The 15,000-nt window shown below is 36.8% G+C and overlaps 1 protein-coding gene across 9 annotated transcripts in view; it reads left to right on the top strand.

The window, feature by feature from the left end:
• LOC138915848 (protein LEG1 homolog) overlaps window positions 1-14,074 on the top strand; it is a 41,279-nt gene extending 27,205 nt beyond the window's left edge. For 4 of the 9 annotated variants that reach the window (XM_070223778.1, XM_070223776.1, XM_070223775.1 and 1 more), the window contains 5 exons: window positions 4,481-4,567; window positions 6,626-6,810; window positions 7,297-7,433; window positions 10,967-11,205; window positions 13,865-14,074. In XM_070223778.1, the coding sequence (XP_070079879.1) occupies window positions 6,784-6,810; window positions 7,297-7,433; window positions 10,967-11,205; window positions 13,865-13,968 (507 nt within the window). In that variant the 5' untranslated portion in view covers window positions 4,481-4,567; window positions 6,626-6,783 and the 3' untranslated portion in view covers window positions 13,969-14,074. Of the gene's footprint in view, window positions 1-905; window positions 3,233-4,480; window positions 4,568-6,625; window positions 6,811-7,296; window positions 7,434-10,966; window positions 11,206-13,864 lie in introns of those variants that run through there. The other 5 variants (XM_070223781.1, XM_070223777.1, XM_070223783.1 and 2 more) reach the window with 3 other exon arrangements.
• Window positions 14,075-15,000: the final 926 nt, after the last annotated feature.

The raw sequence follows: 15,000 nt of genomic DNA, 5'->3' as shown, positions 1-15,000 counted from the left end.
AAGCGTGATATTAAAGTCCCCTAGTATTGTTATCAGTTTCTCCCTTTAGTCTGTTAATATTTGCTTTGTATATTTTGGTGCTCCTATTAGGTTCATAAATATTTATGAATGTTATATCCTCTTCTTGGATTGATCCCTTTAAAATTATGTAATGTCCTTCTTTGTCTTTTGTTACAGTCTTTGTTTTAAGGTTTATTTTGTGTGCTCTCAGTATTGCTACTCCAGCTTTCTTTTCGTTCCCATTTGCATGGAATATCTTTTTTCACCCTAAGCTTCAGCCTGTGTGTGTCTTTAGATGTAAAGTGAGTCCCTTGTAGGCAGCAGACAGATGGGTCTCATTTTTTTATTCATTCAGCCACCCTATGTCTTATGATTGGAACATTTAGTCCGTTTATATAAAGTAATGTTAGACAGATGTGTCCTTATTCCATTTTTATCAGTTGTTTTTCATAGTTTTCCTCTGTTCCATTCTCCTTATCCTGGTCTCTTTTCTTATCATTTAGTTGTTTTATTTAGCATTCTATTTGCCCTCCTTTCTCTACATTTTTTGTGTATCTATTGTAAGTTTTTGGTTTGTGGCTACCAGAGGGTTCATGTATAACAAGTTATGCATATATATCAACCTTTATATATATCTAGCAGTCTATTTTAAGGTTCGCTTGCTTAATTACAAACACATTCTAAATGCACAACATTTTACTGCCCCTTACCATGTTTTTTGCTTTTCACATCATGTTTTACATATTTTTATTTTCTGTATTCCTCAACAAATTATACTTAATTTTACTACCTTTGTCTTTTAACCTTCATGCTAGCTTTTAAAGAGGCTTATCCATTGCTGGTACTAAATATTTGCCTTTACCAGTATAATTTTTTCTTTCATATACTTCCTTATTTCTAGTTATGGCCTGTTCTTTTCTGCTTAAAGAAGACTAACATTTTTGTAAGGCTGGCTTAGTGGTAATGAACTCCTTCAGTTGTTGCTTGTCTGGGTAACTCTTTATCTGTCCTTCAATTCTGAAGGATAACTTCGTCAGGTAGAATATTTTTGGTTGTAAGTTTTTTCCTTTCAGCACCTTAAATAATCAGACCACTCCCTCCCATCTTGCAATTTTTGGCTGAAAACTCAGCTTAGAGTCTTATGGGGGCTCCTCTTGTATCTGCCTTTTTGTTTTTCTCTTGCCACCTTTAAGATTCTCTCTTTGTATTTAACTTTTGCCATTTTAATTATATCTTGGTCTGGATCTCTTCAGGTTCATCTTGTTTGGGACTGTCTGTGCTTCCTGGACCTGGATGTTATGGAAATTTTTAGTGATTATTTCTTCAAATACATTTTCTGCTCCTTTCTCTCTCTCTTCTCCTTCTGGGACACCTATAATGGGAATGTTAGTATGTTTGATGTTCTCTCAGAGTTCCCTTAAGCTGTTCTTATTTTTTAAAATTCTCTTTCTCATGGCTGTGCTTATTGGGTAATTTCCAATAGTTTTTCTTCAGATGACTGATCTGTTCTTCTACATCATCTAATCTGCTATTAATTCCTTTTAGCATATTTTCATTTCAGTTCTTGCATTCTTCAGTTCTAATTGTTTCTTTCTTATATTTTCTGATTCTTTGTTGAAGTTCTCACTGTGTCCCTCCATTCTTCTCCTGAGTTTGGTGAACATTTTAATGAACATTACTTTGAACACTTTATCAGGTAAATTACTTATCTCTGTTTCATTAGGATTTTTCTGGGGTTGTACTTTTTCTTTCATTTGAAACATATTCCTCTGTCTCTTCATTTTGTTTGACGTTCCATGTTTGTTTCTATGAAGTAGGTAAAATAGCTCCCTCTCCTGTTCTTGAAAGAGCAGCCCTGTGCAGGAGCATCCCCTGTGTAGACTGCACAGACTGGTTGGCTTTGGCAGGACAGCTGGTACTGGAGTGGGGCACCAGCTGGAAAATTCCAGGCTGCTCTGTTCCTGGGATTGCCCTCGAAAGGCAGCTGGAGCTAGAGCTGGGTGCCAGGAGTGATGTTCTCGGTCCGTCTTCTCCTGGTGGCTTCCTGGGGTGGCCTCAGCAGGTCTGCAGCATCTGGGCTATGCTCCCCCCTCAAGCTTTTCTCTCCCCAGAGAGAGTCCCAGCAGTTCCCAGCTCCTTTGACTGTTTCTGTAGGGTTAGTAAATGGATTTCCTTCCCATATAGTCTTGGTGCCCTTTAAACCACCATGTTGTTTGCTGCTCCCTGGGCAGGCAAGCCTGGACGTGGGCCCCTCCACACTATCCCTCTCTGCAGAAGGTCACTGCACCCAGAGTTAAGTTCCTGTTAATAACCTGTCACCATCTCTCCTACCCATTTCTATGTGGTCCCACTAAGTGCAGAGCTGTTCAGTGAGCCCTCAGTTCTTCTTCAGGAGGAATTGCCTTATATTTAGGTGTCAATTTTGGGTGTTTGTGGGAGGATGTCTGTTCAGCCTTTTCCTATGCCACCATCTTGGAACCTCCCCTGCACACCTCTCATTTTTTGTTCCTCTCTTGCTTTCCTTTTCTTTCCTTTTTACTTTTTTTTAGTGTCATTTGGGAGAACTTTTAAAGAAGAATGAAAATATTTATTTGGATTAAATTTAAAACACTGGTATAGAAATACTGATAATGTTTGGTTAATTTAAACTACAGAAAATAAATTACTATCTGCACTCCATTATCCGTGCAAATGACTTGCTTGAAACATTTTACAATATCTTTTAATAATTTTAACTTCTAAATCCATATTGGCAGATGCCCGTTTCTTTACTCATCACTTATGCAGATTTTCATTGGTCAGTGTGTTATTTGCCCAAAGATTCATTCTCCAACTGGCAAAAGGAATGTTTGATTTCCGTCTGCTATAATATTCATCACAGTTTCGATCTAGGCTTAAGAACAATGGGCATTGAAGATGTGGTCTTCTTTGGTGATCCCTACTTTTCTTTTCCTGAGCTTCTTTTCTGTAGGATTGACCCAAAATCCAGGGTCAGCCACAGAAGAAGATGACAACTACCTTCTTTTCTGGGACCAGATTAGTGGGGACATAGCAGAATATCCAGTACACAATAACAAAACCATCATTGATCCCTGGAAGTACCTGGATCGACTGCACATGTTAAAGATTCTCATAAGACAGTCAAACAAATACTTTGCTTGGTATGGAGAAAACAATAGAGGCAATGTGCTGTGGATACACCCCATATTTTATGGAAAGTTATATAAGACGGGTATGTACATTTTAATGCTTTCCAAGGAAGGTTGCTTTTCTCTTTCTTCATTATTGACACTGTTATTATAACTGATGTGTTTAACTGATACTGTCTGAATGCTCATGGAGTGTATAGTTGACACAATCGTTTATTCAATCGAAGTATTCAAACCTTCTTATGACCTAACCAAAGAATCCTTTAGGTTGGTAAAATTATTTGGCATATCCTTTTTTACAACTTTAGAAATTCTGGTTAAAAAACAATGCAGTTTTAAAGTATATCGCTGTGAGCTGCCAATCATGTTGCTTAGAGGAGACATGTCCCCCCCACACCCAAAATTTTCAATTTTTGAGATATTTTCATCTTACAGTCTGACAATCTTCTCAGAGAAATGTGGTACTATAAATGCCTTTGTTTCATATGATGAGATGATTATAGGAAATGTGGCCAAAGCTTCTTTTGGGTGATGTTTAATATAAAGTAAGGGACGGAAATTACTTTACCTTAAAAGCCTGGGGTTTCCTCACAAATATTAATGGAATGTGTGTCTAAGATAGGGCTCTCAATACACAGTCTCCTTCCCGTTACTTGTTAAATACAGGAAGACGAAAGGAATGAAAACAGAGAGGAACTGGTCTAGTAACTAGACTTGTACTGAAACAAGGATTGTAGAGAGATGAAGGAGACATGTGAGGCTTCAGTTTGGAGCTCTGGGCTTCTAAAATCTCTTCTATTTTCTTCCTGTATTTAGGTGAATTTCTCCATCTGGCTTTTACTCTTTCTAGTCTCTGTACCAATTTTATTATTCCCGATGTTTCCTAAATAAACCAGATTTCCATTTTCGTGAAATTCTTTTCCAAATTGTCTTTGGAAGTGATTCGACTTCCAAAAAACTCAGACTGAGCAAAGAGTGAAACAGCATTAGAATGTGGTACCCTGGTATAGACCAAGACTGCTTGCATATTTGAATTATGACAAGCGGCTCTTGGTTTGTTGAGGATGAATCAAGTGACCAAGAGAGGCTGCCTGTAAAGAGACACTCTGCTTCTCCAGCTCAGTCAAGAAGGGGTCTTTACATACTGCCATCTCTGAGAAGCTTCCAGCTCTCAAAGTGTGTGACAGCAAATGAAATGCTGTGAACAGACCATATCATTAACAGAAATATTTTGAAGGGGAGCATATGTGTCTTTTTCATGACTTTTTATTAAAAGTTTAAAATTATATCTGAGACTTTTTTTAATTTTGCCTGCTCTGTTTACTCTGCAGATCGATTTTCAGAACCCCTCAATAGTTCAGTCTGTGCTTATGAGGCTGGTGCCCCTGGCTGCATATCCATCAACAGTGGCTGGGGAGGTAAGTGTTCGATTTGCCTCATGCTTCTTTTTTGATCTGTGGTTGTGAGGCCTACTCATTCTGTTTTTATACAGGGTAGGATAATTTGGGGTAAATCCTGGTACTGCCACTGTAAATTTATACAATTTTCTATGCAATTTCCCTGGGGAGTTAGAAAGTTAAAAAGCCATCTGAGGGGACAGTCCTGTGGCCTAGTGGTCAAGGTCAGTGTGCTCTGCTTCTGCAGCCCAGATTCGTGGGTTCATATCCCTGGTGCTGACCTACACCACTTATCAGCCACGCTGTGGTGGAATCTGCATACAAAGTAGAGGAAGATTGGCACAGATGTTAACTCAGGGCTAATCTTCCTCAAACAAAAGAAAGGAGGTGAAATTGGAAACAGATGTTAGCTGAGGGCTAATCTTCCACAGAAAAAATAAAACACAATAAAGTAACCAAAGGAGAAAGATAACCTCTTACTACAGACATTTCTAAATTATGGTGTACACCAGATCATTAATTTTAGATAGACACTAAAGAAGAAGATGACTCTTTAAGGTATCCAGTGTTGCAGTCTTTCTGTTGCTTATTCCACATGTTCCCAGCCGCTACTCAAACTAGGTACTATTTACTCCTCCCTGCTACATCCCAGCACCAGTACTTAAGCCCTTAGAGGCATAGTTTAATTCAATCCTTTCCATATTTATATTAATATCCTCGTAATAAAGAGAGTCAAACAGAGGTGGAGTAATTTTTCTCCTTCCACAAAGCTAGTAATAGATTCTTAACACTCATCTTTCTATCTTTAAAATTCGTTTTATTGATCACTGTGCTGGTTTGCCTTCTTAACCCCTAATCTGTAAAAACCATGATAATGAGTTTTCATTTCCAAATGTAAGACTTATTTGAGGCCTTAAAGACCAATGCCACTGTAGCATCCATCTAATATATCTGCTGCTTCTCAATGATTTATTCAGAAATATAAATTCACTAGTGACAAAATTTTGAAAAAGTGAATCTTGTAAATGCGCATTTCAAATAAAGGTCATATTTGGTAATGAACAAAGTCTTTTAAGCCCAGCATAGACAGACCAATGTAAACTTTATATTGGTAGCCATCCATTCAATTTTCAGGGTTCAGGTGAAAAGCAGAAACAAGACCAATGAGGTCACCTAGTTTACAAAGTTTCAAATCGTGAGAAGTTGACGTCATCTAAAGGACAGAAGAACATTCTTGGAGATTTCTGTCTATTATTTGTATTTTCTCCCTTATGTTTTGTAGTACTAGTTATCTTGGCTTCTCCTTGACAGTTAGATTAACAATCAAAATAGTCCTCTGGTTGTCAAGCAGGAACATGGGAGGATGTCTCGTTAACAAGAAGTGTTGAATCGTGCCTGTGACTCCAAAGCCAGGCTGAGGAGTGGTGCTGGGAGTAACCCAGGCCTGAGAGCTACTAGAATCCTGGTAGACAAGATGAACACTGGAATCAAGAAGTAGATAACCAGTCCAAAGACAGAATATGCACCAATACTCCAGTAGTACTTGGTTGAAATGAATTCGCGTCAAGAACCAGAAGAACGATATCAAACAGAAAACTGAGGAAATGTTGATTGGAAAGAGAGTCAGAAATCCTTTAAAACACTGAGAGGATAGGATAAGATAGTTAATTGAAATGTCTTCGTTGATTTAGGCAGAATCTCCACAAGTAACATATTTTGAGCATCATCGACATATATACCCAAACTGAGGCAAATGCGTTTGTCAGTCAAACCTTGTTATATACTTCCTATTTGAGGAGTAAATAAACATAGAGCTGGATACTTTGGGATTTGCTTGAATTAGGCAGATTCATGGCAAGTATCTGCATCCAAATTGTGCCCCTGGTGTGGGAAATTCCCTGACTGTGATTGACCCCAAGTTGTCCTAGTCCTGTTCATTTCCTGAGCCAACAAATTGAACAGAATGTTTTGGGGGCTAAACTGGTTAAATTATATAGGCTGAGCCTGAGGCATTTTGCTAACTCCATTTATGAATATACAGTTAATGGTTCCACACAGCTTTCTTCTGTTACATTACAGGCATTAATTTCTATGTGACTGTTATACCTTTCCTTGCTGCAGTTGAATCTGGGTTTTTGAAGAACTTACCACATGAGGTAGAATTTGTATCTTGAGAGGAACACAGGTCTAACTTCTGTTATTCAATTGCGGAATGCTGTGCCTCAAACCCACAAATTATGGATGCAGCCAACGTGTTTTATCAGGTAAAAGAGTATGACTATTCCCTTTCTGAGTGGATGAATGAAGACGCTGAAGCTCTGTTATCAGATTCATGATGTAAAAATAGGTAAACTTCCTATTTACATGCGTATGAAACTCTAAGTGCAAAGTTTTGCCTGGCCCTTCTGGAATTCTTCCTATTCCTATCCTGAAATGATCTAAATGCATAATTAATAGCAAATTAGTATAATTTTATCTATAAGAAAGCTTTTTCAGTGGAATTTCTGTAACAATTACCAAATTATGTTTGTCTATGCAAATAAATTGGAAAAATTTGTTTGTAAAGAAAATAAGTAAAAGTAAATGACATCTTCAAGTATTAAAATTTATTTCAAAAATAAACCTACTTCTAGATAACTAATTGAGTATTTCACAGTCTTCTATTTCAGGAATTCATGACATTGATGAATAAACTTATTTTAATTTTACTTTGAAATCTTCTATTCACATAGATCTTATCTATTCTGTAGTATTTGGAGTCCAGGAAGAAAGTTTTAACTATTGGAGATATTCCTAAGTACGACACAGATGAGGACACAGCCATCTTTTACGTGTGGAGGATGCATCGAGCATCTTTTGATGCCGCAACACCCAAGTTCAGTGACATGTAAGACAATTGCTCTATGTGATACGATTAACTCTTCGTTTCTGCCTGACATTGTAAAACATAATGTATAAGTTTTTGTTGTGTCAAATATTCATTTCTCATATTTTCCAGAATTTCTTAGAAAAGATTTTTTCCAATTTTATTTGCAATTCATCTAAGTGTCTTCTGATCCATCAATGAAGGTATAGAGAAAAAGATGGCTGTTTGTTGACACACCTTCCAAAGGGAAATTCCATGACATTCTTTCATAGTACAGTTCATAGTTACTTAGTTGCTTATGTCTAATCAAGTTCTTTTAATGAGTGCAATATGCAATTAATTTCTGTTCTTTGATTCTAGCTGTTTATATAAAGTGGCTACGCAAAGAGAGTGGTAAAACATTCTGAGTGAGATCTCAACTTACAACACCACCTCTCACTCCCAAAAAACAAAAATGGTTTGAAGTACTTGTTTAGTATCTGTTCATCATTTGGCAATGCTATGGAGTCCACCCAGTCACCCAATTCCTATAATACTTCTTAAGGGATTTCCTAAAGAGACGGCCATTTTTCTTTCTTAACAAATAAAAATGTAGTGGGATAAACGATGTGAAATTTTCGTGCTAAACATAAACCCAGGCAAATACAGGAAATTTCCTTTAATGGTTGACGATGGCTACAGTGGGGTCTCCTGCTAAGTATCCATCAGCCTTATATGGGTATTGGTAAAATAAAAGCTGTAATAGGAGAAGTCCAGAATCCCAGTGCTGGTCCTGTTTCTCTTCGAGGCCTTTTGTCTGTGTCTGGTTCCAGGCCATCCTTGACTCCAATTGTCAGCTGCTGTGCTCCTGCCCGTTACCCTGTCAATGACCTTCTGATTCTCATGAGTTATTTCTTAGTATGAATGTGAGCTGTAGAGATTTAGATTACCTAAGTTTAGCCTTTAAACATGAGATTTTTTCCTTGAAACAGACTTCAAAAAAATTTTGGTGTTGTTATTGCTAAATGACCATACGTAGGTATGGGAACCTCAGAAAACCCTGGAGAGATAATTCTTCTGAACTGTAAATATCACTGGTAACTACCTTTTGTAAAGTATGTAATATTGATCTTTTGAGTGGGATGTATTTTGATTTAGATGGGATAAAATATATACTCAAAGGTGAATGGTCTTGGCAAAATCTGCTAACTCATCCATAAAATTCTCTTTTGCTACTTTCCTCTTGCCACTGCAGACTCTTTTTTCTCCAGTTCTCATCATTCTATGCCTATTCCATTGTCTTTCAGCATTAAAGTTGTCTGCTTATAATAAATGTTGACACAATACAATTTTTTTTGTCTAAGCAATGTCATGCCCACTGCCTTAACATTTTTGTTTTAACCAGCAGCTTGAAACTCATTTTAAAAGCATCTTCACCATAACATTAATAAATTAACCTGTACTGCTCTTTATGGTAAATCGTTTAATCTTTGAGTGATTCTGTGGACCACGGATTGTGCCTAGTGCTTTTAAGCAGTGTCTCACTTACAGTTTTTCCAAACCCTTACTTGTAAGGGCCGGCCCTGTGGCCGAGGGGTTAAAGTTCCACATGTTCCACTTTGGCAGCCCGGGTCCTGGATGGGACCTACTGCACTCATGAACCAGGCTGTGGAGACATCCCACATATGAAGTAGAACAGGATTGGCACAGGTGTTAGCTCAGGGCTAATCTTCCTCAAGAAAAAAAAAGAAAAGAAAAAGAGAAGGATTGGCAATGGATGTTAGCTCAGAGCAACTCTTCCTCACAAAAAAACAAAAACCAAAAAAACCTTATTTGTTTTAGAGAATTGAACAATTTTAGATCGACTCATTTTGGCTTATAAGTATTACAGTTAGAACAGGAATAGTGAGATTATTGTAAATAAGGAATCCCTTAAGAATGAAATTGGATTCGATGAGGAAAGCGTGTGTATTTTACTGTTCAACATCCTTCAACCAGGTTCTCTATCCCTGAGTTCCATATGCAAAAAGGACTAGTTTGATCACTATAACTCTTAAGCCAGAAACAGAAGAAAATATTGATAATACATTTTTACTGATAACACAGGTGCAGAGAAGAACACAGATTGTGAGCGTTCAAGTCAATGGGTTATCACAAAATAAATGCTCCATGTGTTACCAACCACCAGGGCAAGAAACAGGAGCTAACCATGACTCCAGGCACTCCTTTCCTCCTTTCAGTTGCTACTCTTTCCCTTCAACCCAAAGGCAGCTACTATTCTAACACCAACAATTAGTTTTGCTTGTTTAGTTTTGAATGAATGGAATAATACAATAACCATTTTGGCTTCTTCCATTGAAATTCGAATGGTTGCAGTCATCCATGGTTTTGTTTGCAGCAACACTTTGGTCTTTTTCATATCTGTGGAATGACAGATTAATATATGTCAGTTTAATTAACCATTCTACTGTACAAGAATGAGTGCAATATTTTTAATTCTTGACTATTACCAATAATACCATCATGAACATTATGAACATTCTCATATAAGTCTTTGAGTGTGCTTATTTCTGAATTTCTGATGAAGAGATTTCTGTGTCAAAAGGATATACAGTTTGAAGTTTAGTACATAGTACCAAATAGTTTGATTTTCCTACAAATTAGCACTTATTCCAGCAGTATTGATAGATTCCTTTGCTCCATATCCTTTCTTATACTTGAGGTGGTTACTTTTCATACTTTTATCCATTCTTTTAAATAATAGTAGCTAAATGTGGCAATTATTTAAAAATTCCAGATGACTTAATAAACTTGCAAGATTTTCCATATTTTGTAAACTATGTAGACGCCTTTTTTGCAAAGATGTTTTGTAGTTTCCTGTGTCAACTTCTTTAACATCTTTTATTGGAATTATTATTACATGTTTGATGATTTTGTGTTATTGTTAATGCTATTGATATTTCAACTTAATTTTTCAACTGTGTTTTGCTGGTATATATAAATTCAAAAAGGTGATTGTTACCACGAAAAATTCTTAATCCATTTCTTATTCCTTATGATTTAAAAAATAATTCTAAGTATATATACACAATAAAGATCAGAGCCAACCGTGTATTTTGTTGCAGAATTCTCAGACATTGCTATTAGATAACCTTCTACTCATTATATTGGCTCATTATACCCAGTCCCTGAGCTTCCTTTGTGGAAAATAACTGATGCTAGGAGAAGAGAAGACATAGGAAGTAGACACAGGAGGATTACAATGAGAAATCACAAAGAATAAATCTGATGGAAGTAAGAGGGATTGGTTGGTATGCTACAATTTTTAAAAATTGTAATTCAAAATTGAGCCTTCTCTGTTGCTGTTCAAAAGATTCTCCAGCCAGGCACAATGTAGAAGATACTATGGGGATTAATTACATCAATCTGAGATTGTAGGTTCTTATGAGTTAGCTATTGAATAAATTACATAATCACCCTAAGGAATATAGGAGAAAACACACATTTGGACTTTGATTTGAATTTAAAATGAAACATTTTTAACTCGTGTTGCTAATAATGTGTCCCTCTTTTAGATTATTTTATTCTTCTGAAACTGAAAGAGACTTCACCATAGACTTTGCACTTGCCGTAGAATTATGTGAGGATGCAAGATATGGCCCAGACTTTGAAGGTTCCGTAGATTTTGCAGTGGGTTTCCCACATAGGCAACTCACAGATCAAGATCAACACATTCTTACAAGCGACTTCAGCATACGGGAAAAGGCACATTTGAGAACAGTAAGACTCGTTGCAAAAACAAACGAAATCACAGGTATGACCATGAGCTATAATACACATGATGCTTAAATGGACCAAAGTCGTAAGATCTATGTATATATAATGAGTCCTTCAACAGAAATTATTGAGTACCTACTGTATCTTATATATATTGAATATAATTAGATTAATAGATAAAAATTACTTTTCTAAGATCTCGTGTCTTAATAGATAAATTACATACATAAATAAGTAATCACAATGTACTTTCGTCTGTGCAATAATAGAAGTATACTCAAAATTTACTTCTATGGCAAAGCTTATGCAAAACCAGGAGGAGGTGTAAATTACTCCCCATATAAATGGCAAAATATATATTTAATTGTCCTAGATTTTTCCTTTCTCCTCAGCTTTTCAGGATGCTACCTGTCCTCAGCCTCCTGCTCTTCTCACTCTTTACACATGAAACACCAAAGCACATTGTTGGAGTTAGCACCAATAAGATTATTGTTATCTCTAGCTATGCCCTCAGTGCTAAACATCAACACTGGCAAATCTCCCTTTCAAATCTCGCAGATATTTCACATTTGGCATATCTAATTCTCACCATGTGCCGCATACATCATTTCTCCTAAGTTATGAAGTCTTACCATTTGCCTCCTTATCACACTTAATTTTGTCCCTTCCTCCTCAACATCTGCACTTTCTGAGGACAAATCTTTATCATTCCTTACCTAGTTTTCATCACTCTCCCCCTAGTTGATCTAACCACATTTTATATAAATTATCCTCAATATATCATCTGGCTACTGCAGTAGGCACTGTTCTAAAATAAATATTTTATATGATTATTCTTAAAATTTTTATTGTTACTCTAACGATATTCTAGGTTTTGGATTAAGACTCAAACTTATTAGTCTGTGAAAATCAGGCCCTTCGTTATTGGCGTGTAACTCTCCACTGTCCCCCATAACATCATTGCCTTGCAACCTAACTCCTGCTGTGCCCGCACAAGTCATGCTGCCTGGAAACCTCTTCCTCCCATTGTTTAAGTGACCAATTCCTGCCCCTCCTTCAAATTCTCTAAAGGCTAATTTCCTCTGACCACTCCCTTGACCATTCCTCTGGCTAACCTAGGTCAATATCAAGGACTGCTTTCTCATCACTTTTTATATTCAAGTAGAATCTCCTACATTATCCTTTTCATACTGTGCAATTATGCAATGATTGACTTGTTAGTTTTTCATACTGGGTTGAAAAGCATAGGGTATTTTTGTTACTCCAGTACCTAAGCCAAGTGCCACAACTGGCCAAGCTAGGAGCAGGTGCCCAACTTTTGATCATAACTATAATAGGGGCATGGCCATATTAGAGGGTGGCTTCTCCATGTAAATCCTGAGCCTAAAGCAGAGGAAGAAGACAGGTTTAAGTAAAGATGGGACTAGGTAGCTATAATAGCTGGAGGAGTCGCTGTAAATTGCACAGTCCTCTCATATTTGAACTGACTATAGAAGTGCTAGGAGCTTTTAAGCAAGGACGTGATGTGATTTTTCACCTTAAAAATCTAAGAAGATTGTGGATATTGAGGGTGAATTGTAAGAGTCTGAATCTGGAATTCTTGCTAAGGCTTAAAAAGAATTTAATATGGCAATAGCAGTGGGTGTCAACGTGAGAGGGTAGTACTGAATGGACGTGAAGGCATCAGATCAACAGGACTTAGCAATAGCATTTGCGGAGGGGGAGGTAGAGATAATAACTCTCAGTGGTTTGGGTTGATACTGAAAGAGTGTAAAGTGGTGTCAGCTACCAAGATGGAGAATATAACAAGAAATAGAGATGGTTGGATAAAAGAGGAAGAGCGGGTGCAGAGAGTGGTAGTTTTATAACATTTATGAGCATCAATTAAATAATGGATATTAAACTGAATGCCTTCACATATCATTTTATTCACTGTCCATAATAACAGTGTGAAATGGGGGGCATTGTCCTCATTTTTGAGCAAAAGAATACACTGCAGTTAAATAACACGCTTGAGGTGATACACTTTGTAAGCAGCTGAAGCAGAGTTGAGCTAGGAGCTGTCTAACTCAGTCCTCGTGGGTTTGGTTTTTCTTCACTATTCAGTATTCCTTTCCTTGGAAATTTGAACATGTAAAAGAATTAATGAATACTATGCATATAAATCTCAGCATTTTAGAATTAGAACTGTGTAGCCCCTGTAGCCAAACCCATCTTTTCATAGACTGACTCGAAGGCCGGGGAGGCTGAGATGCCAAACATCACTCAGTTTTAGCACCAGTAGGAAAACAGCCAGGTCTCCTTCCTCCCAGAAAAACATTCAGTCCAATAAACAAAACACTGTAAGTGAGGGTAGGAAGAGTGTAACCGTGGGTTATTGAAGGAAAATTATAACAAACACTTCATTGTTGACCTTTTTGTATTCCTTAATTTATCGCAGCTAATGCATTATTTGAGAATTTCTTAATAGCTCAAATTCTCAAATAGGGTAAATAGCTCTTTATTTATGCCATTACACTGTCCAACACAATGCATTTTCTTTTATTTTTTGACAAATATAAGTGTCAGGCAGAGCTACTAATATATTACAAATCCCATAATTAGAAAATTTAATTGACTTTATTTTGTATATTTTTAGATTTCTAAATTTATTTGTATTTTTACTAACTGAAATATGGATGTTTCTATTTTCACAGGAGTTGCATTTTTAACAAGTTGGAAGACGGTCGTGAAATCAGGAATTGGACGGGCTGGGGGACGACTCCTCATTAAGAGGCTACTCTTAATACCAAGACTTTAGTAGCTTAAATTATGCTGGTATCGATTTAAGAATCCGTAATAACAAACTGATGCTGTAGTTGATCAATTTAATTCCATGATTAAAAGCAATTAAATGTTATAATTACTATTTTGTGAAAATTTCTCTGGTTCTATTATTCCTTTCGCATCTTTGTATTTTCCCACGAAATTTGAAGTTACCAGCCAATAATCACCCCTTGGTGCCCCTGGAATCTAGCTGCATTTCTGGTGGAAGCCTAATTAATCCTTTAGATTGCCTGAGTTACACATGAATATGCAAATATCTATGTCGAAGGCGGGTTATACTACTTAATGTTTGGGTACTTTCTTCAATGCTTACTCCTCGATTGCCAGGTAAGCAAGGCAAATTCTTCTCTAACAGATTATTCTTACGAGATACAAGTTTTGGCACCTGGAATAGAGATTTTACAGTACTTTGTATTCTAGGACTGAGCTCAAAATACCTTGTGATATGAGCACCATTGTCAATCCGCATAGTGAAAGAGGCCGTTTCCTTAGTGTCTGAGCTCTTGGAGAAGTAATTTTCACTATCTAGTTGGAAACTTCTGAGCTCCTCCAATGTAAATCACTCAAACTTATACTTTTCCTTTTTTATATAATTTTTGCTACAGCTGAAGCCCCATTGTGGAAAAAGCACATATTAAAAACATGAGTTAAATTTATCTAAAATGGCCCGTCATTAACTCTTTTCTGATGGTATTAATGAAAACAATTACATTAGGTTAAGTATCTTCTGATGTTTCCAGGCACCAGTTGTACCTTTTCCCTATAATGTGTCATTCATTTATTTCCCACAGATCTCAGTATTCTTTAGCTACCTCTCAACCCAAATTGTCTCTTATGAACAGAGGTGACGTTTTTTATATTATCACTGTTGCTTAGGAGATGGCTTGAGTAAGCAAGAGCCACTGTTCAAAAGTCTAATAACAGGTTGATCAATGTCTGCATGCAAGTGAGACTTTTCCACATAAAGAAATAAAACTAATAAGTGGAGGCAAAGGACAAAATGTAT

This window comes from Equus caballus, chromosome 10 (assembly GCF_041296265.1).
Source record: "Equus caballus isolate H_3958 breed thoroughbred chromosome 10, TB-T2T, whole genome shotgun sequence".
NCBI lineage: Eukaryota > Metazoa > Chordata > Mammalia > Perissodactyla > Equidae > Equus > Equus caballus.
The sequence above is the reverse complement of the archived record's forward strand: the minus strand, read 5'-3'. Positions and strand labels throughout refer to the sequence as shown.